Genomic DNA, 26,430 nt, shown 5'->3' with positions numbered 1-26,430 from the left:
ATGAGCCAAAACTTACTTTCTCACCCTACTCTAATGTGTCACCACAAAATACATTTTTATCACAGCCAATCAATTATACTTTGAGTGTAATGTTATGCTAGAATTGCATATTAAATGCATGTACTGATTTAATTATTTTAAAATAAAAACTTGAGTAATAAATTATTTCCAACCTCATAAAACAAATTATTAGTTTCTCTAGTTCACCTTAAGTTATTCAGATTTTCAAAAATATGTAAAAAAATTCAACCTTCTATTATTCAAGGGAGACACAACTTTTAGTTTCTAAAGGATAACATCGGAAGACAAAGATATTTCTAGCTCACATGCTGAGAAACAAGAATAGAGATTAAATATTCATCATTTAAAGTATCCACAGAAATACTCAATTGTCAAGGCCAGAATTTACTACATGGCAAAAGGAATTTCAAAAACAAGAAATCAAATTCTTCTTTAAAAAAAAAAAAAAAAATGCCCAGACTTAACAAGTCTCAGCAATGAAATATCTTTAGCGCACTCTAGTGGAGACTCAAGCAACCAGCAGTAACCAGCTACTGAGAACAAAACAACAGTGACTGCTAGAAATTAAGAACTAATAACTTAAAAAAATAAATTTACAACTAGATTTTATAAACTTTACGCTCAGCCCTATCATTTTATTTACTGTACTTTAAAAATAAATCCTCATAAAGTATTATAAAATAGAATTTAAATTTTTCTTCTACATTTTGAAAGCCTAAAATTAAATGCTAAAAATGTCAATGAAATAGAATAATAATACTTTTCTGAATATTATTCTATGTTGGATTAAATCAACTGTAGACAGTATTAACCCACTAAGTCTAACACAATTTAAGCAAGTATGCTGTTCTATGATAAATTTCATTCCTTGCTTTATGTACATGAATTGATTATACATTCTATCTACACTGAGCTACATCTCTAGTCTTTAAAGTTCTTTTTTTATAGGTAGAGTTGAGACAAGTCATTTGTTGAAACAAGTTTTTCAGAGGAGTTTTCTGTTCTTACTAGGAACTCTGGCATTTATGAAACAAATGCAAGTGTGTATATTTTTGGCATTGTGTATGCACACTTATTCAGTCTTTGGACACAAAGAATTCTTAAAGTCATCTGATAAAGTAATTAGGAATTCCTTTCTGAAATCAATGTTTCAAGAAAACACAGAACAAGCCATATTGAAAGAAGCAAACAAAACTACCAATAAAGCATGCCAGAAAAAAAGCAAAACAAAAAAAGAATATAAAATCTATATACCCAATAATGTAAAATTCATAAAACCCACTACCCAATCAAAAAGTATTAGATGTGACAAGAATTAGGAAAATGTGACCCAAAATCAGAGGAAAAATAGTCAATACAAATAGGCCCAGTGTGACAAATTATAAAATTAGAAAACAAGGACAGTAAAATAGCTATAATTACCATATTCAGGTAAATGAAAACATGACATAGTGAGAATTGTAAGATATAAAGAAGAAATAAATAGAACTTCTAGAGATTAAAAATATAATAAAGTAAAAACATCACTGGGTGGATTAACTGAAAAAAAATATGACTGACCCTGATATCAGAAAAATGCGATTTGTTCCAGTACACAGAAAGACAAAAATAAAAAAACACTCACAGTCTTAGAGAGAATGGAATATATTCAAAAGTTAATAAATATGTAATAGTCCCATAAATGGAGCAAAAAAATGGGTTTAGAACTAAATATCTAAAGAATTGATGTGAAAAAATGATGAAAACTATGAAGATACAAACTCAAAAATCACAATGAACCTAAAGGATAAGGAAAATAAAAACCACAAAATACATCAAAATTAAATGCCTGGAAAGCTAGTATAAAAAAAATAAAAACTCTTCAAAATAGCCCAAGGGGGAAGGGAGACACATTAAACTCAAAGGAACAAATACAAGAACAGTAGATATCTCCTCAGAAACTTTGCAAGCTAGAGGATAATGGAATGGAAGGTTTACAAAGGTTAGTAGAGGTAGCACAGAAGTGCTAAAATAAACAAAACAGTAACCTGGCAACTAAGAAGTCTAATCCTAAAAGACACATATTTAAAAAATATAGAAGATGAATATACAACAAAAGAATGTAAGACTTTTACAGGGAAACGGAAAAATCATTAAGACTTAGAGATAGATGAAGAATTCTTACATTGACACCAAAAGCATGATACACAAAAGCAAAAACTGATAAACTGGACTTCATCAAAATGTAAAATATTTACTACACAAAAGAAAATAAAAGAAGATGGAAAGACAAGCTATATACTGGAAGAAATATTTGTAAACAAAATACAAAAAAAACTTAATTTTTAGACTATAGAGAGAACATTTCAAACTCAAGAATAAAAAATAAAATTAAAGCAACCAATGCAGATACTTCACCAAAGATACCAATGTTGAATAAATATATGAAAAGATGTCAATATCATTGGCCAATAGAGAAATACAAATGAAAACCACAATGTGATAAATCACACATCTATTGAAATTACTTAAAATGAAAAATAGTAATAATACCAAAAGATGGTGAAATGTGCAGACAATGGAACAATCTTACATTGTTAGGGGAAATGTAAAATGGCACAGCTAAGCTGGAAAATTTGGGGGCAATTCTTGTAATACTAAAAACTGAGCAAAAGTGGCAGAGAAAAAAACCTCCAAAAATTATCTTTTCCATAAAACCAATGAGAATACTCGCAAAATGTTTTAGAAGTTATATATACAGGGATGTGGAAATGAACCCAAGACTTGTGGTAATATAGAGCTAACATGTACGTAAGGGGGAAAAATGACAAGAATGTCTATAAGAATAGTGGGCCATGAGCTTTGTAGTGTTTTCACTAACAATATTCCTTTCTCCCATTCTCCAGCTCTGCAGAAACCTGGAAAACCAAGAGTCCACAACTAAATTGAATAGTAGTGCCCTGGGCTAGAACCAAATTGGAGCCCTTTTAAAGTCTCATTCCCTGGAAACTGTCATTATTCAACTTGTTTTAGGGTTCCCCAGAAGACTCTACTTATAAAGCTGTCTATTTATCTTACAAGGAACTAGCCTTGAACAAAATCCCTACCTCAAGTGTTGTAAATTGAAATAAATGACAGATGATTATTTAACTTTACAGATGCCTGAGGCAGTAAGTACCAGATGAAACAAATAATAGACAAACCAAAACCTTTAAAAAGAAAAGCTATCCAGAGGAGCTTTTAAAAGTCTGGCTATTCCTGGGAATCTAGAAAATCACAGGCATACGTGGAGTTGTACACAGGCCATAGCTCTACAAATGCTCAGGTAGGAACTGTTGAGGTCTTACTCTTTTACCTCAGCTGAATTCGAAGTGAAGGCAACAAGTGAAGAGTTGTCTGCTATCAACTGCAGACAACTGAAAGGTGAATGCATGTCACAACACTCATACAAAGTCCCTCAGTAAAGACAAGTGGACTTAAGAGATTCAGTCAGTTAAGGAGTCTCTGCCTAATCATTAGCTGACCACTAATGGTCTTAGAATAGGTCTTCTTAGAATAGGCCTAGAGTAATTTCAAATTAGTTGTCAGTGATTAGAAAGAGGCCACTAAGATTACTGACCAAATATTTAAAAGGGCGGGGGGATAAAAGGAGAGAACTCTTGCCAACTCATTCTATGAGGCCAATAACACAGTGATACCAAATCCAGGCAGAGATATCATTTAAAAAAAAAAAAAAGACTACAGAGGAATATATTCCTTATAAAGACAGCTTCAGAATTCCACAACAAAATACTAACAAACCAGAACGCATAAATTAATGCATAAAAGTTAATTCCACAACAAAAAACTACCAAATCCAGAACGCATAAAAGGGATTATACTCCAAGACCAAATGGGATTTGCCCCAACAATACAAGGTTGGTTCAATGCACAAGTTGAAAGGGTAAAGTTTCTAAGCTGCAAAGCCTGAGTTAAAATGTAAAGGACCAGGCATTGTAAACCTGCTTCTAAACTGCAAAGTATGGGTTAAATTCCTGAGGCAGCTAAGACAAGGCCCTACTGGGAATTTAGTTGATTTATGGCCTGGGGTCCTGTGTAACTCCTCAGGTAAGCATTCAAGACCCTGTGCTGCTTGTCATGTAGACATTCAGGGCCCAAACCAATCAGTTTAAATGTAGCCCCCTCCTTAGGAATGACCTATCACTCCAGCCAACCTGTTCCCGCCAATGAATGTACTAATCAAGTCTAAGAATCATTGTTTGATTTTCCTGCAGTGTATGGCGATTTGTTAAAGGAGACTATGATGTATGCAAAGCCCCCGCCCTCCCCAAAAAGTGTACTTAAGCATTGTTCAACCCCTGCTCTGAGCTCTGGGCTGCTCTCCTTTCCTGAGTGGGCACGGAGCCTCAGCATGCTGAATCAATAAATCCCCTTTTGCCAATTGCATGAGTGGTCTCTTGGTGGTCTCTTTCTCCGATGCTTCGCCAGACCCTTACAAAGTATTGATCAATATAATATGCCATATTAGTAGAATAAAGAATAAAAACTACATGATCATCTCAATAGATGAGGGAGAAAGAAAAAACCAAACTACAAAGTCAAACATCCTTTTAAGTTAAAAAATAATAAGAAGGGAACTTTCTTAACTTTAGAATACCTATGAAAAACAGTTAATATTACACTTAATGGGAACAAAACAAAAAAACCAAAAACATGAAAGATTTTCTCTGAGATCAAAGTACCTGCTCTCCTCATTTCTTTTCAACATTCTAAGTTCTAGCCAGGGCAATTAATCAATAAAATAAAAAGGCATATACAGATTGGAAAGGAAGAAGTAAAGATACCTTTATTGGCAAAAAAACCCCATGATCTTTGTAAACAAAAATCCTAAAAAACAGACACACACACACACACACAATTAGAATTAATAAATGAATTCAACAAGGTTGCAGAACATAAGATTAACTTACAAAATTCTGTTGTACATTTTTATATATCAGGCAATGAACAATTCTAAATTGTAATTAAAAAGAAAATTCCATTTACAATAGCATCACAAAGAATACATACATGGAATAACTGATAATCAGTTTCTTTCAGGATAATGAAAATGTTCTGGAATTACACAATAGTAATGGTTGCACAACCTTGTGAATACAAATCACTGAAGTCATATACTTTAAAAGGGTGAACTGTATCTCAATAAAAAGAAATGAAATATGCAATTACCACATGACTCAGCAATTACAATCTTATCCATTTAACCCAGAGAAATTAAAACTCATTTACAAAACAGCAAGTACACAAATGTTCACAGCAGCTTTATTCACAATAGCCTCAAACTGCAAAAATGTCTTTCAATGGGTGAAGATATCATATTCATATCATGAAATATAACTCAGCAATAAAAAGGAATAAATTGTTAACATATGTAGCAACTTGGATGAATCCCTTATGCTGAATGAAAAAAAAAAGTTAATCCCCAAAGATTATATACTGTCTAATTCCATTTATATAACATTCTTAAAATGAAAAAATCATAGGGAGATGGAGAATAGATTAAATGTCTGCCAGGGTAGGTTTTTTGGGGGGATGGGGGTGGGAGGATGTTTGATTCTGAAAGTATAGCTCAAGTGATCCTAACACTGATAAAAGTATTCTCTACCTTGACTATCAGAATGATTACACAAATATATACTGATAAAGGTGGTAAAAATAAACATCAAGAAAACTCCACATAATTAAATATACACTCACAAATGAGTACATGAAAAACTGATGAAACAGAATAAAGTGGTGGATTGTACCAATGTCAATTTCCTGGTAGTGATCTTGTACTACAGTAAGGCAATAAGATAATAACATAGGGGAAAAGTGGAAGAGTACAGAATGTTTCTGTATTATTTCTTACAACTACATGTAAACCTACCATCATCTTACAGTAAAACTTAAAAAAAAAAAAAGGAAATAAAGACTTTTTTCAAGCAAGCCAAATCTGAGAGAATAATATAGGAGTAAATACATGACTTTTTCACTTTAATTTCCTTAAACTGATTATTTAAATTAAAAATTATAATAATGTGTTTTACCAGTTATCAGTTTACTATCTCTCAAGTCCTGATTTAACTTCTTTGCTGTCTTTTTTGATCCTAGCGCTGAATTTGTCAACACTTCTCCTTTGCCAATTAGACTAATGTCAGGCTTTCTCAAAAGAGGAGGCTAAAGTGACTCCACAAGTCAAGCAAGAAGTCACCCCCGTTCTAGCTCCCCTCCCATTTTTAATTTAGGACAAAAGCCAGATCCAAGTGGTGCTCCCCTCCCCTGTTAGACAACCTCAAGTCACATGTTCAAATTATGCTCTCTCCACCTAAAAGCCATTTTTGCAGCAGTTCTGGTGCAGCCTCAGGCCACTGCCACTCTGAGGCTCCTTCTGTAGTAGCTCTGCCACACTCTCTGCCAGCCTGCTACTACAGACCAGTTCCAGACTGTCAACATCTTCCTGCAACAGTGAGCCATTATAACAGACCAGGTCTGGTTTAAGCCATCTGCTGAGTCTCTTCCCCAACAGCAGGCTGTTGTTCTTGAGGCAGCCCTACCATCTATAAAGAGCTCTTAATTCTTAACCTGGGGGTTACTGCTCTCCTAACAGTCTTTATTACTTCTGTCTACCCCTCAGCCCAGAGGCAGTAGCTGCTTATTTGTAATAAATCCAGTCTCCACAGAGTCTTCCTTAACTTTCTTTAGTACTTAATAACATTTTGCTACTTTAAAATATCTTTATATTGATTTTCCTTATTTAAATTAGGGGTGTGGTTTCTGTCTCCTAACTGGACCCTGACTAACACACACACACACACACAAATACACACACACACATACAACAGCACAAAGAATGGGAAAAATTCTTCTGGAAGTACTAACATAAACATCCATATATTACATTTGCTTGTAAAGTGGTAATGATATCACATGAAGACAGATTATGTTAGGAAATAGATGTATATCATAAACTTTACAACAATGAAATGAGGTAGAGTTAATGGGCCAATATTGGTACTAAGATGGAATCCTAAACACTAGAATAATTAAAACAAAGGAAAGAAAGGAGGGGAAAAATAACAAAAGACAGGTGGAACAAATAGTAAATAAGATGGTAGACTTAAAACTTAATCAAATCAACAATCACATTAAATGTAAAAGGTCTAAACATGGCATAAAAAGGCCTGGATTATCGAACTGTGCAAAAATGAAAGAACCAACTAGAGTTGATTTTAAAAACTCCACTTTAATTATAAAGAAACAGGTTAAAATAAAAGAATGTGAGTTTCAATTCCAGTATAGCAGAATAAGCTCCCACTGGACTGATATTCTGTCAGGTAATAACTAAAACACAAAGGATAACACACACACACACACACACACACACACACACCACAATCCTAAGGCACTGTATAGTAAACAAAAACAAGCCAATTCTAGAGGAAAATCAAAACTTAAATGCTAGAATAGTACTGGGAGAGTTTAAGTTCTTTCTTTTCTTTCTCCCCACCCCTATTTTTTTAAAGAGCATTTAGTCTAGGGAGGGTATAGTTATCATGCAAAATGGCTAAAGGCATATCTAGAAACTGCTGGAAACCAAGGGAAAAAAAATCTTGAAAGCAGCCAGAAAAAAAAATTTTAAAAGACATTATATATATGTGTGTGTGTGTGTGTGTGTGTGTGTGTGTGTGTGTGTGGAGAGGGAAGGATTAGATATACTACTATCATCTCATGAGAATCTAAAAAACAGTCAAAATACTTTTAAAGAACTCAAAGAAAAGTACTGTTGAGCTAAAATTTGACAGTCATTGTATATATAACAGCTTGAGATATAATGTTCCAATCTTCCTATTCATGATTGTTTCACCTTATTGTGTGTAAGATCCATGAGGATTTTTCTTTAAAGTCTGAAAAAGTCTTTAACAAATTTCCACAGTCATTACAAGTAAAATTCTTTGCTAGGAATTAATAGTTGGTAGGCAGCTCAAAGATAGCCTAAGTTGATCTCTACTAGCTGGCATTCAAGTCCTATGCAACAGCCTCTACTCAAGTGTGGGGCAGACCCAATAACTCACTTCTCCTGGACAACATAAGAAGAGTGATGAAATGTCACATCCAAAATTAGTCAGAAAGAGATTATTGCTTCCGTCTTCCATTCTCTCTCTTGCCCTTTTGCTTGCCTGCTCTAATGGAAACTAGTTGCAAGGCTGTAAACTATGGAGAGGACAAGTGGTAAGGAACTGAGATCTTCCTCTGACCAATCAACAATCAGTAAGAAACTGAGTCCTTCAGTCCAGTAGTCTCCAAGGAATTGAATCCTGGCAACAACCTCCAGAGTGAAAGCAGAAAAGGATCCTTCTTCAGATGAGAACACAGCCCTGGCCAACAATTTTGACTGAAGCCTTGTGGGAGACCTTAAAGCAAATGCATCCAGCTATGCTTAGGCTCAGATTTTAGAGTTTCAGAAAATACAAGATAATAAATGTTTATTCTTTGAAGGCACTATTTGTGGAGATAATTTGTTAAGCAGCAATAGATAATACAGGTAGATAGATACTGGCTTAACACTACCAAAAATCATACCAAATAAAGAAGAGAACAAGAAAAGGAAATGCAAACCCTCCTACATCAAGTAAGAAGATAGTTAGAAAGAAAAAAAATAGAAGATCTAAGTTTATCTTCCTTAATATAATAAGTTAGCTGATACTTAAAGTTGATGCATTAGAAAACAAAGGTGTAAACATGTTATTTGGCATTATGGAGTTAACTATCAAAAGAACTAAAACTAATGAAGTGTGGGAAAGAGACCTTCAATGTCTATTTTAAACATTTCATACATCCAATGCTTATATCAATTACCACATATAGTAGTAGTAATAATAGATTTTTCCAATTACATGGGCTATCCATAAGGATTCTGTTCCAATATATTGTATCCAGAAAAAGAAAAATGTATCATTCATCACCTTCACTTCCTGAGGTAAGATATTTAAAACACAACTTTAAATTGTAAAAAATAATTCAAAATACTATTTGGCCTAGCAGAACCACAGGTTTACCTATAGGAGCATCATGATAATGATATTAAAAAATAGCAAATTAATACATTAAAATGATATATCCTCTTAACTCAAATGACTTAAAATTATTTCCATTTGTTTTTTTAAAAAATTTGAGTAAACAGACTCACAGTTCCACAAGGTTTGGAAGCTTCTGAGCAAGGTTTTCTGGCTGAAAATTAAAAACTTAGAATTAAATTTTATTTTTGAAAAATGCATAAACATTTGTAATTAGTTTAAACACAAAGTACCAACTTGTTGAGGGGTGTAAACTTGGAGAGAATTTGAAAAATAATAAATCAGCAGGTCTGGGTTTCATGCTTACATAGACCATAATACAATTTATAAACTTGAACACTTAAAAATCAATGTCCTTTAGAGAAACCAGAACCTCACATCCTATGGTCATGGAAGAAACAAAAATGTGCTTAAGAGACACAGACAGAAGGAAGAACACCATGTGATAGCAGCCAGAAACTGGAATGATGCAGCTTAAGCCAGGAGCCAAAGATGGCAGTCTGCCCCTGAGGCTGGGAGAAAGGCATGGAATAGATTCTCCCTCAGAGTCCCTGTGCCCAAAACAAGTGTTACCTCTACTTATCATGCCTTTGTCATGGCAGCCTGGGAAAGTACTGTACCACTCAAACTCCCAAGTCATGCCCCAAAAGAAAAAGAAAGAAGAATTTCCAGGGTCCCCAGGTACTAAGACCAAACAAGGCTCAGAATGAACAGAGGGAAGCTCACGTAGTCCAACAGAATGTAAGACCTGACCATAGGTCCTGAGATCAGAGAGGAGGTGAGGTGTGGTATGGCAGGGAGAGGAAAGTGGCCATCAGGAGAAGTGCCTTTCCCTGGCAAGAATCCTAGAACAATGCCACTCAAAGGTTAAGAGCAGGCTTCTCTCTGCTGGAAGCTGTGGGTAACGGGGAAGGCTGAAAGCTAGCCTCCACACAGGAGTGCGTGTCAGTGTGAGAGCGCCCCAGACACACACAGTTCAAATCTGTATGCACACGGAGATCTAAGATACAAATTGTTAAGATTGAAGGAGCACACAAAGTCAAGAAAAAAATTTGTTTTCATTCTACATTCAAACATAACTATAGCTATCAATGACAAAGAATCAGGAATGTCCTTTTAGAAGAAATTAGATCTGACTTGAATTCTGAAAGATAAATGAAAATTATAACAGGCTGATAAAAAGTGGAGAGGAGTGTAGTTCTGGCTACCCTTCTAAGCATAGGAGGTAACAGGAAAAAGGGGTCTTCAGAGAAGGTTCATTTAGGAAATTATAGGTATAATCTTTTCTGTTGTAACTCCATGATAGCAGTCCTAAAGAAATAAAAATTTTTCAAAAATCCTAGTACAAATCAATCATGTCAGTAGAAAACCTGGTCCCCACTTGTAAGGGGGACTAGAAAGCTTTACATTTGTAATTACAAAATAATTTTTCATACAGAAACTTAGTAACAGTGATTATCATCAGGAAAAGGACTAGGATTGCTATTCTCTATCTCCTTATTTCAATTTTTAACAATAAACAGAAAAATTTAAAAGAATAAATTAAGCAGGAACGTTAAAAAAGCTAAAATTAAATTTTAATGTGCATGCACAATATAAACTGTTAACTATTTGCCTAATTAACCATACTGTGCACAATTTGAGATCTAAACACTCAACAGTTCAAATCTCATTAGTTTACAGTATTTTAGTCATTGGATATGAAGATGCATAATGGTTTTGCAGAGAATGGCAAGGAATGGATTATTAAGGGCTAGTATTTTATACTAAGGAACAACTTTCTTAATCCTAAATACCATGGAAATGCACTGGTTTATTTTAGACAAAGCAATGATACTGTTCATTTCATAGTGGCATACAGATGTATTTACCAATAGTATCCCAAGCTACTTACATACTTCCTTGCCCTTTTCTGATAAGAAAATCTCACTTAATATGAATGTTCTTATGAAGTATTTATGGGGCATCCACTCTTGACAGAATCACTTTAGTTTTAAAATGATGTAAGCTGTGGGGTTGGGGTTGTGGCTCAGTGGTAGAGCACTTGCCTAGCATGTGTAAAGAACTGGGTTCAATTCTCAGCACATAAATAAAATAAAGGCCCATTGACAACTAAAAAATATTTAAAAAAATAAAATGATGTAAGCTGTGATTCTTTTTCGTCCCATGTTTTGATATTAACACATGTAATAAAGTCCTTCAAAACATCTTTCCTCAGATGTTATGAATTTCTCCAAAATCCCTGGAATGTTTCTTTTAATATTTGTATTTCTTCTAGTAAGGAAAATATACACTTTTATTTATGGGCTTCCATACAAAGTATCCTAGGAAAACTAGAGAAATATTGGGGGAAGGAGCTAAATATAACTACTCCTATAAAAAGAAAGACTTGGGCACAAAAGAAATGCTGTTAGACCCTCACCTAGTTTCATCTGCTACAATACAATATCAATATTGTATCTGGCTAACACACCACTCCCAATCATTCTTTCTGGATGCCTATTTGGTTTCATCGGATAGCATTCTGATATGTCCAAAATAAACTCATTAGGAGTTATAGATGTGTATACACAATTAAGGACTGAAATAATGCTTCTGAAATAACGATGCCAGCAGAGCATCACTATGTCTTTAATAATTAGCACACTGTGTTTTTATTTAAAAATAAGCACAGTGACCTTGAGAAAACTGCAGTTCATTAGAATACTGCCTCTTAAACATACAATAAATAAATTAATCATTTATGAATAGATGTTTTAAAAGCCTGGCAAATGAGCAGCCCATGGCCCAGGCTGTGGTTGACACCTATTGGTGCTCTAAAATATCATTACCTGCTTTCTTAAAAAAAAAAAAACAACTTTATTTTATTTACACATTTATTTATTTTTATGTGGTGCTGAGGATCAAATCCAGTGCCTCACATGTGCTAGGCAAGCACTCTATCACTAAGCCATAATCCCAGCCCTTATTGTCTACTTTCACATATGCTTTTCTTTTAAAGTAATGTAGTTCAAAAATACATGGGAAATTCCATATACTTTTTAATTTTTATACTTCTATAGTTTAGGTACAGTAAGTAAGAGATTTTGCCACCGTAAGTTCATGTCACAATGTTTGTTGCTGTGCAGGTGACTGAAACCTAATGTTAGGTTATGATTGGCACACAAGCTAGTGCCTCCTAATTCACAAGGTTTATAAGCTATTTGTACATGTTTTTAAATTTAAGATTCTGATAAAAGCAATAATTTTAAAGTATTCTCAAATATGTTCTTATTATTTTTCCTTCTTTTTCACAACTTTGACATAGAACTAAGTTTTAACAAATAACCTGCACTCAAATTCCTGGAGCATAAATATCTTTTACAAAACTACTTGAGGGCTGAGGTAGAATATTTCCCTAGCATGAGTGAGGCACTGGGTTCGATCCTCAGCACTACATAACAATAAAATATATTGTGTCCACCTATAACTAAAAAATAAATGTTAAAGAAAACTATTTGAAAATTGTTTTTCTAAATTAAGCCAAAGATTCTTTTCATTAAATCCCACTAACATTATCACTTAACAAAACAGTTTGTCTTTATAAATAATGCAAAAGTAAACTTTAGCAAGCAGTTAAAATTTACCTCAAATTTTGAATCAATGCTTAACCATATACTTTCAAACTCCCCTTAACTGGGAATGCTTTTGAAATTTTGTATCTTGGAACAGATACTTGCTATACTATGCAAACAACAACATATTTCATGATGTTCTCAGGTAGGCACTGAGCACCACCTACTTCCTGTTCCTCTCTTTAGGAAACCTGGTAGGACTGTACTTCTCTCTTCAAATTGGTAACAGTTAAGTGACTTGCTTTGGTCAGTGAAATTAAGTTCAAGTGAAAGCTTTAAAGAGTTTGAGTGTAAAAGACCTTACCACTGTGATTTCAGATGGCAGAAGCTTTGCCAGGCTTCATCCCCACAGAAGGATACCACAAACCAGAGACAGCAGTGAAGCAGAGACAGCAAACTGAGACAGTATTGAAATAAGCAAGAAATAATTGTGCTGTAATAAGCCACTAGGGCTCCAGGTTCAGCAAAACCTGCTCCATCCTACCTGTAACAGCACATTTCAAAGAAGTTACAAAATAAATGTAATTTGGTTCTTGTAGCATTCAAAAAAAGTAGAATCAAGTAGAATGAATTTGATTGCCTAACTCACATATGCATATACAATAATTAACTCAAAATGGATTAAGAATCTAAATTTAAGAGCTAAAATCATAACTCATAGAATAAAACATAGGAATAAATCCCTTTGATCTTGGATCTGGCAATGAATTCATAGATATTACACCAAAACCATGAGCAACAATAGGAAAAACAGATAAACTGGACTTCATAAAAAATTAAAAACTTTTATATCTTAAAGGACATTACAAGAAGTTAGAAAAAAACCAATAGCAGGGCTGGCGGTAGAGCTTAGTAGTAAAGCACTTGTCTACCATGTGTGAGGCCATGGATTCAATACCATGGCCTGTTTAAAAAAAAAGAAGAAGAAAGAAAGAAAGAATGAATGAAAACCTATAGAATGGGAGAAAACATTTTAAAATCATATGTCTGGCAAGGGTTCAGCATCCAGAATACAAAATAAATTCTTATAACTCAATAACAAAACAAAACCCAACTCAAAAGAAAAAAAATGGGCAAAGGAGGGCTGGGGTTGTGGCTCAGCGGGGCCCTGAGTTCAATCCTCAGCACCACATAAAAATAAATATATATATGTTTTAATGGGCAAAGGATATAAACAGACATTTCTACAAAGAAAATATCACCTATAGCTTGGATCTTAAATGTTCCCCAAAGGTCCACAGGTTAATAGCTTGGTGCCACTGAAGATGGTGGAAGGTTTAAGAGGTGGGGCCTAATGGGAGGTCTTAAGGGCTCTAAGGATACGAGCAGGGATTATGGAAACCTGGTCACCTCCTTGCTCTCTTTGGCTTTCTACTCATGAGGGGAATTTTGTTCTACTATGTACTCCCCACCACTGCTTTTGGTCCAAAAGGAATAGATCTGCTCAATCATGAATTTGAATCTTTAAAACGATGGGCAAAATAAACCTTTTCCCTGTGTAATTTGATTATCTCAGGTATTTGTCATAATGATGGAAAGCTGACAACACAACATACAAATGGCCAACAAGCATATAAAATGACACTCAGTATATATAAAGTAGGTACTGTTTTATACCTACTAAATTAGCTATAACAAAAAAATGGAAAATATCAAGTGTTGGCAAGGATGTAAAGAAATCAGAACCCTTATACATTGCTGGTGGTAATGTAAAATGACTCAGCCATTATAGGAAATAGTTTTCCAGTTCCTCAAAAGGTTCAATGCATAATTATATGACTCCACAATTCTGCTCCTACATAAATATCTAAAAGAATTGAAAACAGGTCCTCAAACATGTATATTCATGTTCACAGTGGCACGATTTACAATAGCCAAAAGATGGAAACAATTTAAATGTCCACCAGTGAATGAATGGATAAACAAATGGTGGTATATCCACACAATGGAATCTGAGCCATAAAAATGAATGAACTGTACTGACATATGGTATGACTTGGCTGAATCTGGAAAACATTTTCAGAGTGAAATAAACCAGATACAAAGGGTCACATGTTATATGATCCCATGTAATATGAACTATCCAGAATAGGTCAATCCCTATCGAGATAGAACAAATTGGTGGTTATTAGGACTGAAGTGGGTGTTAGGGAAAGAAGGGGAAAGTAGATAAACTAATTAATGAGTAAATGTTTTATTTTGAAGTGATGGAAATGCTTGGAAATAGACAAAGGTGTTAGCACAACCTGTGAATGTACTAAATGCTACTGAATGGTTCACTTAAGATGATTAATTTTGTTATACCAATTTCACTTCAGTAAAATTATTTCTAATTAAAAGCAAGGTAATGAAGTTTTGGTAAAGAAAAAAAAACACCTCATTCAAGATACTCTTAATGAGCTTTCTAGTTGGGTCAATAGTTGGATGTCATTGCTTCTGAGCCAGTACACCACACAAGTTAAACACCCTGTATCTACATAAAAACAACTGTGGTAGGCTTATTTTCCTGCCAGCAACATTTGCCCATTCCTCCTTCAGTAATTCTCTTTATTTCTATGTATGTAACAGAGCAGTCTATCAACAAAAGAGCCAGAAACCCTAGCAGGCTAATGCAAGCAGAGAGAATTGGCACCTTTCTTCTGCAGTAGCATAAAAGCCCTCCAGTGTCCTAGCTACCATTTGCTCCCCAAAGTCCTTTGCCATTTATGCCTTTATCTCTTGGCTCATTCCCCATTAATTACTCATTTTCCCTTCCTTTATTTCTCCATCATTATAGAAATATTCTCTATTTATGCTTTCCAAAAATGGTAGCCACTAGCCCCAAGTGGCTATCAAGCACTTATAATGTAGTGACGCGACTGAGAAACTGAATTTTTATTATTACTTCCCACTAACTTAATAGTTACTCAAGTCTGGTCAGTAACATATTAAAGAGTACAGATTTTTACCTTTATACTCATTACCAATTTTTCACTTAAACTCAGTTTTTAAAATGCAAAATTAAAAAAGGATAACTATTAAATTGTATGAATAATAAATTTTTATATATCATTTTCTTAGAAATAAATGAAGACTTTGAGACATTAAATGTTAAACCATTTATACAGACTTAAACTGGTATCCTGAGAAATGTAAATTAACCTAGCAATGGAGCTCAAGGGTACAGCACTTGCTTAGCATTTTGTGTGTGTGTGTGTGTGTGTGTGTGTGTGCGCGTGTGTGTTGCTATAGGGGCTTGAACCTGGGGGCATTCTGCCAGTGAGCTACATTTTGAGAAAGGGTCTTACTAGGTTGCTGAGGCTGGCCTTAAATTTGCAATCCTCCTGCCTCAGCTTTCTGAGTTGTTGAGATTATGGGTATGGACTACTGTACTTGGTCACACTTGCCTAGCACATGATAGGCCCCGGGTTTACTCTCTATACCTGAAATGAAAAGCAAAGAGGATGAACAAATAAATGTAATTAAAAACTTTAAAAAATAAAACAAAAACTTTTAAATATCTTTAAATCTGCAAATATTTTAATGCCAAAAAATGGAAAATAAAATTCAAGTCTAATAATTTTTAACTTTGCAAAAATTTACAAAATCTATGCTCAAATTAAAAAAATTTAGTAGTAGATGAACATAACTTTATTTATTTTTATGTGGTGCTTAGGATCGAATCCAGTGCCTCACATGTTCTAGGCAAGCGTCCTTCCACTGAGTGGCAACCCCCATACTCTATGCTCAATTTGTAAAAGCATTGCATATACAGTACATTTACAAAAATGAAGGTGTATTAATTTGATAAAAATTTAGTTGCCACAAAAATTTCTCAAAAGAAAAAAAACAAGTATTAAAAATTGCTAATATTAACCTTTGAATATTTGCTTAAAAGTAAAAGTCAAATACACAAATACATCATAAACAAAAGTTGAAGGTTAAAGAATCACTTGCCCTTATCTAGCTATTTTTAATTTTTTTTAAAAAAACAGTTAACATACATGATTTTATAACTGGAACTTTCAAAACAGAAAAATACACAAAAAGCTGGGCACAATGGCACACGCCAGTAATCTCAGTCGCTCAGGAGGCTGAGACAAGAGGATCCTGAGTTCAAAGGCAGCCCCGGGCAACAGTGAGGCATTAGCAACTCAGTGAGACCCAACTTCTAAATAAAATACAAAACAGGGCTGGGATGTGGCTCAGTGGTCAATCCTGAGTTCAATTCCCAGTACCAAAAAAAACCAAAAAACAAACAAACAAAAAAAACCCACAAAAAGAATAGTAAACACTTATTTGCATAAAGTGAGATCAACTACCTTAAATTACATTTAGCCTGAATAATTTTATAAGCTTATGACAATTGTTTGTTTTTTGGGGAAGGGGGATGTGTCTAAGCTCAACATCTGATATTTTGAGCTCCTTACTTATATAAAAATAGTATTTGTTGCTGATTTAATAGGCCTAATATTTAGAAACTGGGTTTCACTTTTAGTGTATAGGTAACATGTTACAGTATAGTGAATACTTAAAAATGAATTTAAGGGGCTGGGGATGTGGCTCAAGCGGTAGCGTGCTCACCTGGCATGTGCGGGACGCTGGGTTCGATCTTTGACACACAATAAAAATAAAAATAAAGATGTTGTGTCCACCGAAAACTAAGAAATAAATATTAAAAATTCTCTCTCTCTAAAAAAAATAAAAATAAATGAATTTAAAGTTGTGGGCATACACACAGAGTCATGAATTTTGAGTTTTGCATGCAATTAGCACATTTCAGGTGCATAAACAAATGGTCTGGTGGTATAAGGGACTACCTTGCCACCTCCTTATAAGTCCTCCCTCCTAACTCCAGATAAGAAACTACAAATCACAGAGTAGGTTAAGCCAGTTTCCCTATATTTTACCTAAGAAAGCATAGAATGATACAAGATATAAAATATTTCCATTAACTTAGACTTTTACTTCAAATTCTAGAGGTAAACTTCACAGAGGAAATTTCCCTTACCATTTAATATCTCATTGCTGCACAGGGAAGAAACATGGTTAAATTATAGCTGCATAGTGCTGGACTAGGAATAGGTCAATAACAATTACCTACAGAATTAAAATAAAAAACCAGACTCATGGGATCACAAATGAAGATAAATTACTTTTGTTCTAAATAGATGACCCATCTATTAATCTCTTCTTAGTTTCCTCAAAATATTCAAATATTGATAAAGCTCCTTCTAGCTTTAAAATTTATGAATCAAAAATAGAATTGTTATAGGTCCAGAAAAAAAAAAGTGTTTTTCAATCATGACATGTAAGAGGTTTAGCTACAACTTTTTAACTATTCACAAGAAACCACTGTCAAACAATTAGTGATGAATAAAAACTTATAAATCTGAAAATTCAAAGGGAAAAGAAGATTTGGTAACAAAACTTCATTTTCAGGCACATGTGTATTATCAAGACAGAACACTTTTGTAATGACTGCTTCCCAGAACTATACCACATGTTACACAAACAGTGAAACAAAGAAACCACGAAAATTCACTATTTGACATACTTACCTATTTCCACATATTTAATGTAAAAAAAAAAAGGATACTTTTATACACAGCTAGCTCAAGAACAGAGTAATCGTGGTGCCCTAGCAAAACTGTTTTCTCCTCAAGCTAAGCTGTTTCAATGCTTATTTAATCCAGACTCCTAATTTGAATATCCAAAATCCTAAACACTTCAAAACCCAAAATGCTTGGAGCACAGACATGACATCACAGATGTGAAATTCCATACCTGAATTCATGTGACAGGTTGCAGTCAACATGCAGGCACACTAAAAATATTGCATAAAATTACCATTGAGCTACATGTATAAGATGTGTATGAAACATAAATGTTTTTTGTCTACCCTTGGGTGCCATCCCCCAAAAAACATCTCAATATGTATATGAAAATATTCCAAAATCCAAAAATTAAAAATCTGAAAATTCTTCCAATTCCAAGCATTTTGGATAAGAGACAGTGAACCTGTATCACCAAATTTAACAGAGAAAGAGAATGTAAGTTATGTGACTTCCCTAACCATTCTCACCCTCAACATAGCCACCAGCCTCAAAGACATCATTTATGTCAAAGTAGCATAAATGTAAGCCATCACCATTAGACCACTTAGACCCTTTGATTAACAAAATATGACAGCTGCATAAAATTTTTGTGGTACTATATTCCTAACATCTTACTTTAATTACTAATTATAAAAACAAGTATTTCTAGAAAAGACTATAAATCAAACATCATAATAGGGCCTTTCCCTTTAACTATAAAATATAAATAAGGCAATGCTTCTTTCAACCCTTACTCCTACCTTCACACCCTTCACTTGTTCAGAGCTATAATCACTACTCAGTTTAATGCAACCCTTTTGATGCCTTATATATATTCATAAGATAGGGATTAAATAATACTTGCTTAAAACAGGATCTGGCATTCAAGTGATGGCACTCAAGACTCAAGCGATGTTAGCTGCTACCATATTTCAAACAATCCAATTTTGATGAACATTTAGGTTAAAACAATTCTTCATATACAGTGCTGTGATGAACATCCTTGTTCACAGATGGGTTTGGGTTTTTTGGGGGGGAGGATGAATAAATTCTTGCAAGTGAAAATGCTGATTCAAACACATACTCATATAATATTTTACTAACAAGGTTCCACCAATCAACACAAATATCAAGTCAATTTTCACTCCAACAGTGTTTGACCATCATTGGTCTCCAAGATTGGGTATTAATATAATCTTTAACACTAGGTATTAATGTTTTTACTTTTTGGCAATCCAATGGCTAAAAATGATCACTGATTTATCAGTTTTCTAATAGAAGTTGAATGTCTATTTATGTGGTTTTTTAACCTTTATTTATTTATTTTTATGTGGTGCTGAGGATCAAACCAAGTGCACCCCACATGCTAGACAAGTACTCTACCACTGTGCTACAACCCCAGGCCCCTTTCATGTGTGGTTTTTTTTTTTTTTTTTTTTTTTTTTACTGCCTATATTCTTTTATCATATGCCTGTCCCTAATTAGATGTGGAGAATAAAGAAACATTTTCTCTTGGGTCAACAAGAAAGAAAAAACATCTGTGCCTCAACCCCCAGCCCAATTCAGGAAAATGATTGACAGACCTCCTCCTCCCTTCAATCTCACTAGAATATAACTTTTAAGTTAAATTCTCTTGTTGCATAGAATAATTGCTTAATTAGAGAATCCAGCTGCTCTTGTTATTTAGCCCTAAGTCTGAACTTCCCTCTTTCATTAAAACTAAGATAACTTTTTGGTCCATTCATATGTACAAATTAAACTAGAAACTATATTCCAAATATTGTCCTCCCTCTTAAAAAGACCCTAGCTACTGATCCTGGCTCTATCTTGGCCCCCTCCATCTTGTATACCAGACCTGGTCACCATCAACAGATCATCATCACTCTCCATGATTAAAGTGCTCATAAGCAACCACAATATTCCAATCCTCAGCTGGCTCACAATATTCCAATCCTCAATCATGCAGAACATCTTTAACATCAATGGGTCCTTTGGCTTCTCTCCATCCTCACCACTCCTTCCTTACTTTGCCTCCCAAAGAGTTCAGATTTCACCTCCTACCATTTAAATACTCTCTTGCCAATATCCTAAACCTCTTAGTTTCTCTGTACTTGTATTGCATCCACCCAGCAAAAATCTAAACCTGTATGAAATGTAGAAATCCCCTTACTCACACCTCAAACAGCTGACTAAAGCAAGAGAACACCCCCTATACAAGCAGATGGTTTGATTCTACCTTCAGCCATTTCACCAAATGCTTGCTAAACAAAGTGCAACAAGTCTATTACTTTTCTCTAGCTAACTGCCATGTAGACTTCAAAACAGTAATTTAAAATTTCACTCTCCACAAATCATGATCTTGAAAATTCCATGAGTAAGAATTTGTTCCATAATTTATCTACTGTCAGTGTCTCAAAAAGTACTGGGTATACAAGAAGTACTGAATAAATCTATGCTAAATGAATGAATAATGCTCTACCTCCTAAGCTCCTGTTAAAGTCACTTTTTAGTGTCATGCAAACGAAATATATGTTTAAAATCTTCTAACAATCCTGCTACAAAGAACTAAATTATGTGTCCTACAAATGTTAGGCAGTAGGCCAGACACTGGGGATGCAGAACTCAAGACATTGTTCTTGCCCTTGAAGGCTCTCAGTCTAGAACTCTTGTAGTGTTTATGTAATTCTACTTTATATTCAGTTATTCATTCCATAAATGTATGAATACTTATATGACAAACATAAATCCTATGTTACTCTTACTTATAACTATCTCAAATATGAGAGACTTAATAATTCTCAAACTGCATTTAAAATAAGGCAAATATTAGAAATTAAAATTATGTTTCCTATACTACCTCTTATTTACCCATCTATTACATAACTGATTTCCTGTATAAACCAACTCATATTGTGTTTAAAATAAAGTCTGAAGAGTTCTTAACCATACAAATAAGTGATAATATTAAATGCTTTAAAATATTATTAAATGTGAAATGTGTCTCTTTTGACCCAACAATCCTTCAAGACTATCCTAAATTTAGGTATGCACATATGTACAAGGGTAAATGTATCTCTACTAGTCTAGAAGTTAGTGGAATAATGAAGTGAAAATAGAAATTTGCAGAGAAATACATGTAGTAATATTCTATTTTTATTAATAAAGGGAAAAATATACATAAATACAGAGTATATAGTTAAATAAACACAAGTGAGTAGGGTGGAAGATGCCATGGCCTGAATGTCTATGCCTAGTCCAAAGTTTTTGCTGAAATCCTTATCCCCAAGGTGTTGATGTTATAAGGGGCCTTTGGGAGATGATTAGGTCATGAGAGCAGAGCCCTCAATAATGAGCTCAGTGCTCTTATAAAAGAGGCCCAAGAGAGACCTCCTTGCTCCTCCCACCAGGCGAGGACTCAGCAAGAAGGCACCATCTATGGAGTCTTACTCCTGGACTTTCAGCCTCCAGATCTTTGAATGATAATTTTTTCTTATTTATAAGTCACACTGTCTATTCCTCTATGTGGTTTGACATAAGGGAAGGTATCACTTCTGTGATTAAAAAATGAAAAAGTTCATTACTTTAAGTGTACAAAAAGGCTTTTTCCTGTATTTCAGTTCTAAATATGGGCACTTGCCAAGTTCTGAACATCTGACATATATGGTCATCCTACAAATATGAGCCACTGTGCTAGATCAAGCGCCTTGAAGGGCAGAGGAAGAAGGACAGCAGTTGTATATTGTTGCCTACTTCTCTTCCCACCAAGTGGCTTCACTTGAGAAGCGGAGAACAGAAGGAGAATGTTGAGGAAGAGCTATTTAACACAATGAGACAACTTTAACATGAAACAATAAAACAACATGAAAATGGAAATGAATGACAGGTTCCTAGGCCTGTTAAAAATAAATAATAAAAGACCAATTAAGCCAAAATGTGTTTGAGATACTATATATGTTCAATAATGCCCTCTCCTTTTGAACATGGTACAATTGTAATTCAAATTCCACAAAGTCTCCCATAGGACCTGTTTTCTCTTAAAACCAACAAACAGCCTAAAAACCCTGATTCACTAGGTTTGAGCACTCTGGGTCAAGTATTATTTCATCTGTTCTCAAAGACTGCACAGTAAACTGTATTAAATATAAGGAATGGGATGGTTTGGGATCACTGCTATGATTTCCACCCTCCCCTGATATCTGTATAGCACTTTATACTTTAAAAGGTCTTTGATACACATGAATCACATGTTTAAATTACTAAGAGGAAGTAATTAAAGTATATCACCTTGCATTATAAGCATGCAACAATTTAACCTTTGATGATTAAAAAGGTAGCAGAATATGAATTTGAAAATGTATGCTATGAGGCGTTATGCAGATATACTTGAACTGTACTGTAGATACTTGATATTTTCCAAATAGGAAATTTCAGATGAGAAACTGTCACAAGACCAAAAGTTTACTTTAAATTTTATAAGCAAAGGTTAATTTATTTGAAGAAAGTCTACTCCATTGGACTATAACCGACAGGGAAGACGTAATCCACTCATGAACTATTTTTTTTGTACATAAGTAACAAACATGGGAAAATCTGGGCTATCATCCTTGAAAAAATATTTTTTACACTAGTTCTTCCTCAAAGGGCTAAAAACTTCTAGGTAAATATGGCTTCATATTATGCAATGATGATTTTGCAAAAATGATTCATGTAACTGTATATAGACTTTCCAAGTTTAAACACTGAAACATCTAATTTTAAAAATCTAACGAGGCATTCAACATATGTACCAATATGTGCCAAACGCTAAAAATAAAATATACATATCCATTTACTTCCAGGTACAAAGATAAACTTTATAGTGCTCTCTACCTACTATAGGTATTTTGCACAGATTAAATGAAATTTTTCTAGGAACACATGCCATTTATGTGAAAGCAATACCAAGTATTTCTAGATATTTACAAAAGCCCATTATGTAGAAAGGAATTTTTAAAGGGTCAATTCATGAAAGAAACAATAATATGTCATAAATCATCTAAAATGAGTAAAAATGAGAATTCAAATAAAAAACTCAAGTTAGGGTAAGTAAGTAAAGACTCTAGATGATAGCCAGAAAAGTACATATAAAGTAAATTCATTTAAAATGGAGATCAAATTTATAATGCAATGGAAATAAAAGCCTGATTAGGACATTGTCTTGAAAATTTTTAAAATAGTTTCTTGTATGAAATAGAATTTATAACAAAAATTATATTCTTATTATTAGAACATAAAGTGTGAATCAAATGTTGCTTATGTGGCAAAATTTTTTCCAACAAATTATATGATAATCCAATTCAAAATCATTTTGATTTTCATATGGCCATTATAAAGGAGGGTTTTTTGGGGTTTTGTTTTTAACACTTGAAGCTTCATTAATCTTTCTAAATGTTTCACTTAATGTTTTCATCTTCAAATCATTCCCTTTTTAATGCCTATAACTCAATTATCCTCTTTGATCTTTCTCTTGTTTCCTTTTTAAATTGTCTGCTACGCACTCAATATCTAAAACTCATAGGAAACTGAACATACAAAGAAAACAAAAGTCAAGATAGATGCACATGCTAACTGAAGTGAGGTTTTGGAGTGGGCACTAACTTTCAAAATGGTATTTTAGTGAATATTTTGCTTTCCTACACAACTCCTCCTGCAACCTCACAATTGCAGTGACTTGGATAATAATTTCACAGCTAACGATAACCCCTCATTTGTGTATTACCTGCAAGAGAGGATATTCATCCTGATCTGAATATCTTAGGATATACAAAATATGTCCCTGTCAGGGCCACATTTGTAAATGATATTTTTAATGCAATATAATACTATACCAAGGTGGTAAGGGAGTTCCTTTTCATATAGAGTCTCTCCAAGTACTGCAGTCCTTCATCTTTCAGTAACTCCAATGGAAAATGGTGCAGATTCCTATAATTTAAGAACAAATTCTTGTGCTTTTCAAGCCTTGCCACAGTGATCGTCTTACAAAGTTCGGATGCCATGATTGATCATATCCCATCAGGCACAATGCAGCACTACATGTTGTCAAAATTGGTCAATTTCTATAAAGAGAACAAAAAAGTTTAATCATTATAAGACTCTTACTAAGACTGGAGGTATAAATCTGTGGTACAGTGCTTGCCTAGTATGTGTGCGAGGACCTGAGTTCCATCCCCAGCATCATCAACAAAAAAGACTTTTTTATAAGCATCACCATTTAAATCTGTTCACTTACAAAGCTACATGTGTACACACATTAACAAGATGAATTATACATTCTATCCTATATTTTCTTTTGTAACAACTGAAATTTAGGAGATTAAAATGAAAAAATAATAAAATATTCTGATTAAACAACACTTACTATTTATCAGAAATGGTCCTAATGAGAAAAACATTTTTTGGACTTGCGGTAGGAATACTTGTCTAAGAGAACATAGATCAGTTTAACCTCATATTCATCTTGAACTATCTCATTTTGAATTTATTTTAAGATATGTCAAAATATTAGCACATATGTTAATAGATCATTAACCACTGTTTTCTTTACTTCCAGTATCTGAATGTTTTCCTGTATCCTAACTTTCCTTTCTTTTATCTCTTTATTCTGGTTTTGTTTTGGATTGTGTTTGTTTGTTTGTTTTTGCTTTGCAGATTATCTGAAGTAGCAAAGAAACACGTTCAGGGTTACAAAGTTTTATTAATTTTATTTATTTATTGTTTGAAGTCCAGCCTCAAGCATGTTAGGCAAGCGTTAGATCATTAAGCAACACCTCCAGTGCCCAGTTTTATTACTTTACATCTTTTCAATGAAAGAAGCAACACTGCAAAAGGACACAGTAGCACTGTATTATTATAATCTTTTCAGGCCTCAGTTGACTAATATATTAATGTGTTGCTTTAAAGGCTCCAGGACAAATTAAATTAAATTAAATTTTCTTCTGGTTACAAAATTGACAAGGACAGGAAGAAAAGTAACATTTGACATCATATCCACTGGCTGAAACAAACTTTACCATCACTGAATACAAGATGAAACAAATTGAGGGCTTCCAGAATTTGTCCAAGGGAACAGTTTACAAGAGATGAAGATCAGGTTCAGTGAATTTCAAAACTTGGGCTCTTTACACTGATTCATAAGGTTCCTCAAGATACAAAGGAAATGCTTAAACAATTATAAAGAAGCTGAGTTTTGTTCAAAGATTCTACTCTGTTTTTCTGGTACCTTTCCCAAAAACAAACATAAAACCACCTTTCACTTTTCCCCAGGAATTAATGCCAAAGCTTTCAATAAGCAGAGTTTTGCAAGTTTCATATTATTTTCTATCATTCCCAAAATTTAATTCCTAGCTAATAGGACAACCCTTGCCAGAGCAAAGAATATGAAATTCTCAATAACATTCCCAATGCAATATAATAATCCAATATTTCCCCATATTTGTTCCACCTACTCACTTACCTACTTTATGAGATATTATGTGATTTTGTGCAAGACCCGAAATCTTAAGATATCTTAATTCTCTATAAAGCTAGGGGAACTAGATAACAATATCAAAGACTGTGGAAAATGAAGCTTTCTAGGTAATTATTCCCTGAAGTAAACTGAAAACATTTAAGATATCTCACAAGCATCTCAACTTAATATAGTCACAGAGAGTTTTAGATTTTCACCACCAGTCTGAACCTCCCAAGTCTTTTCCCTCTTAGTAAATGGGGAGAAAGCATAATTCTATCCATGCAGCAGCCCATTCCAGAAAGCTGGCATTATAAATGAGTCCGTCCTCCTATTCCCCCACATCTCTGCACTATCATAAAGCTGATGGTTTCCATTTCTAAAATATATTTCAAATCCATCTACATCTCTCCATCTGTCAGAATCATAGACACTGTCATATCCTCATTGAGTCAACTCTTATTACTGGTCTGAGTCCACTTCAATCATTTCCAACACATTAAATATAGTAGTGAGACTTTGAAGACGCAAACCCAACTGCTTCTCATTCTCTCTCAAGCACACATCTTACTAAATAAACCCTTCAGAAGTTTCTTACTTAGAAAATCACCCTCTTACCAGTTCTTCAGGGCTTTTCG

The 26,430-nt window shown here is 34.0% G+C and overlaps 1 protein-coding gene across 3 annotated transcripts in view; it reads right to left on the bottom strand.

The window, feature by feature from the left end:
- Lrrc28 (leucine rich repeat containing 28) overlaps window positions 1-26,430 on the bottom strand; it is a 136,142-nt gene that overhangs the window by 108,000 nt on the left and 1,712 nt on the right. For all 3 annotated transcript variants that reach the window (XM_026394714.2, XM_026394716.2, XM_026394715.2), the window contains exons 2-3: window positions 24,174-24,401; window positions 9,230-9,270 (exon numbers count right to left, since the gene is read on the bottom strand). In XM_026394714.2, coding sequence (XP_026250499.1) covers window positions 9,230-9,270; window positions 24,174-24,341 — 209 coding nt within the window. In that variant the 5' untranslated portion in view covers window positions 24,342-24,401. The remainder of the gene's footprint in view (window positions 1-9,229; window positions 9,271-24,173; window positions 24,402-26,430) is intronic.

Source organism: Urocitellus parryii, chromosome 6 (genome assembly GCF_045843805.1).
Source record: "Urocitellus parryii isolate mUroPar1 chromosome 6, mUroPar1.hap1, whole genome shotgun sequence".
In the NCBI taxonomy this organism is placed as follows: domain Eukaryota; kingdom Metazoa; phylum Chordata; class Mammalia; order Rodentia; family Sciuridae; genus Urocitellus; species Urocitellus parryii.
Note: the sequence above shows the minus strand (reverse complement) of the source record. Positions and strands in the feature narration are given on the sequence as shown.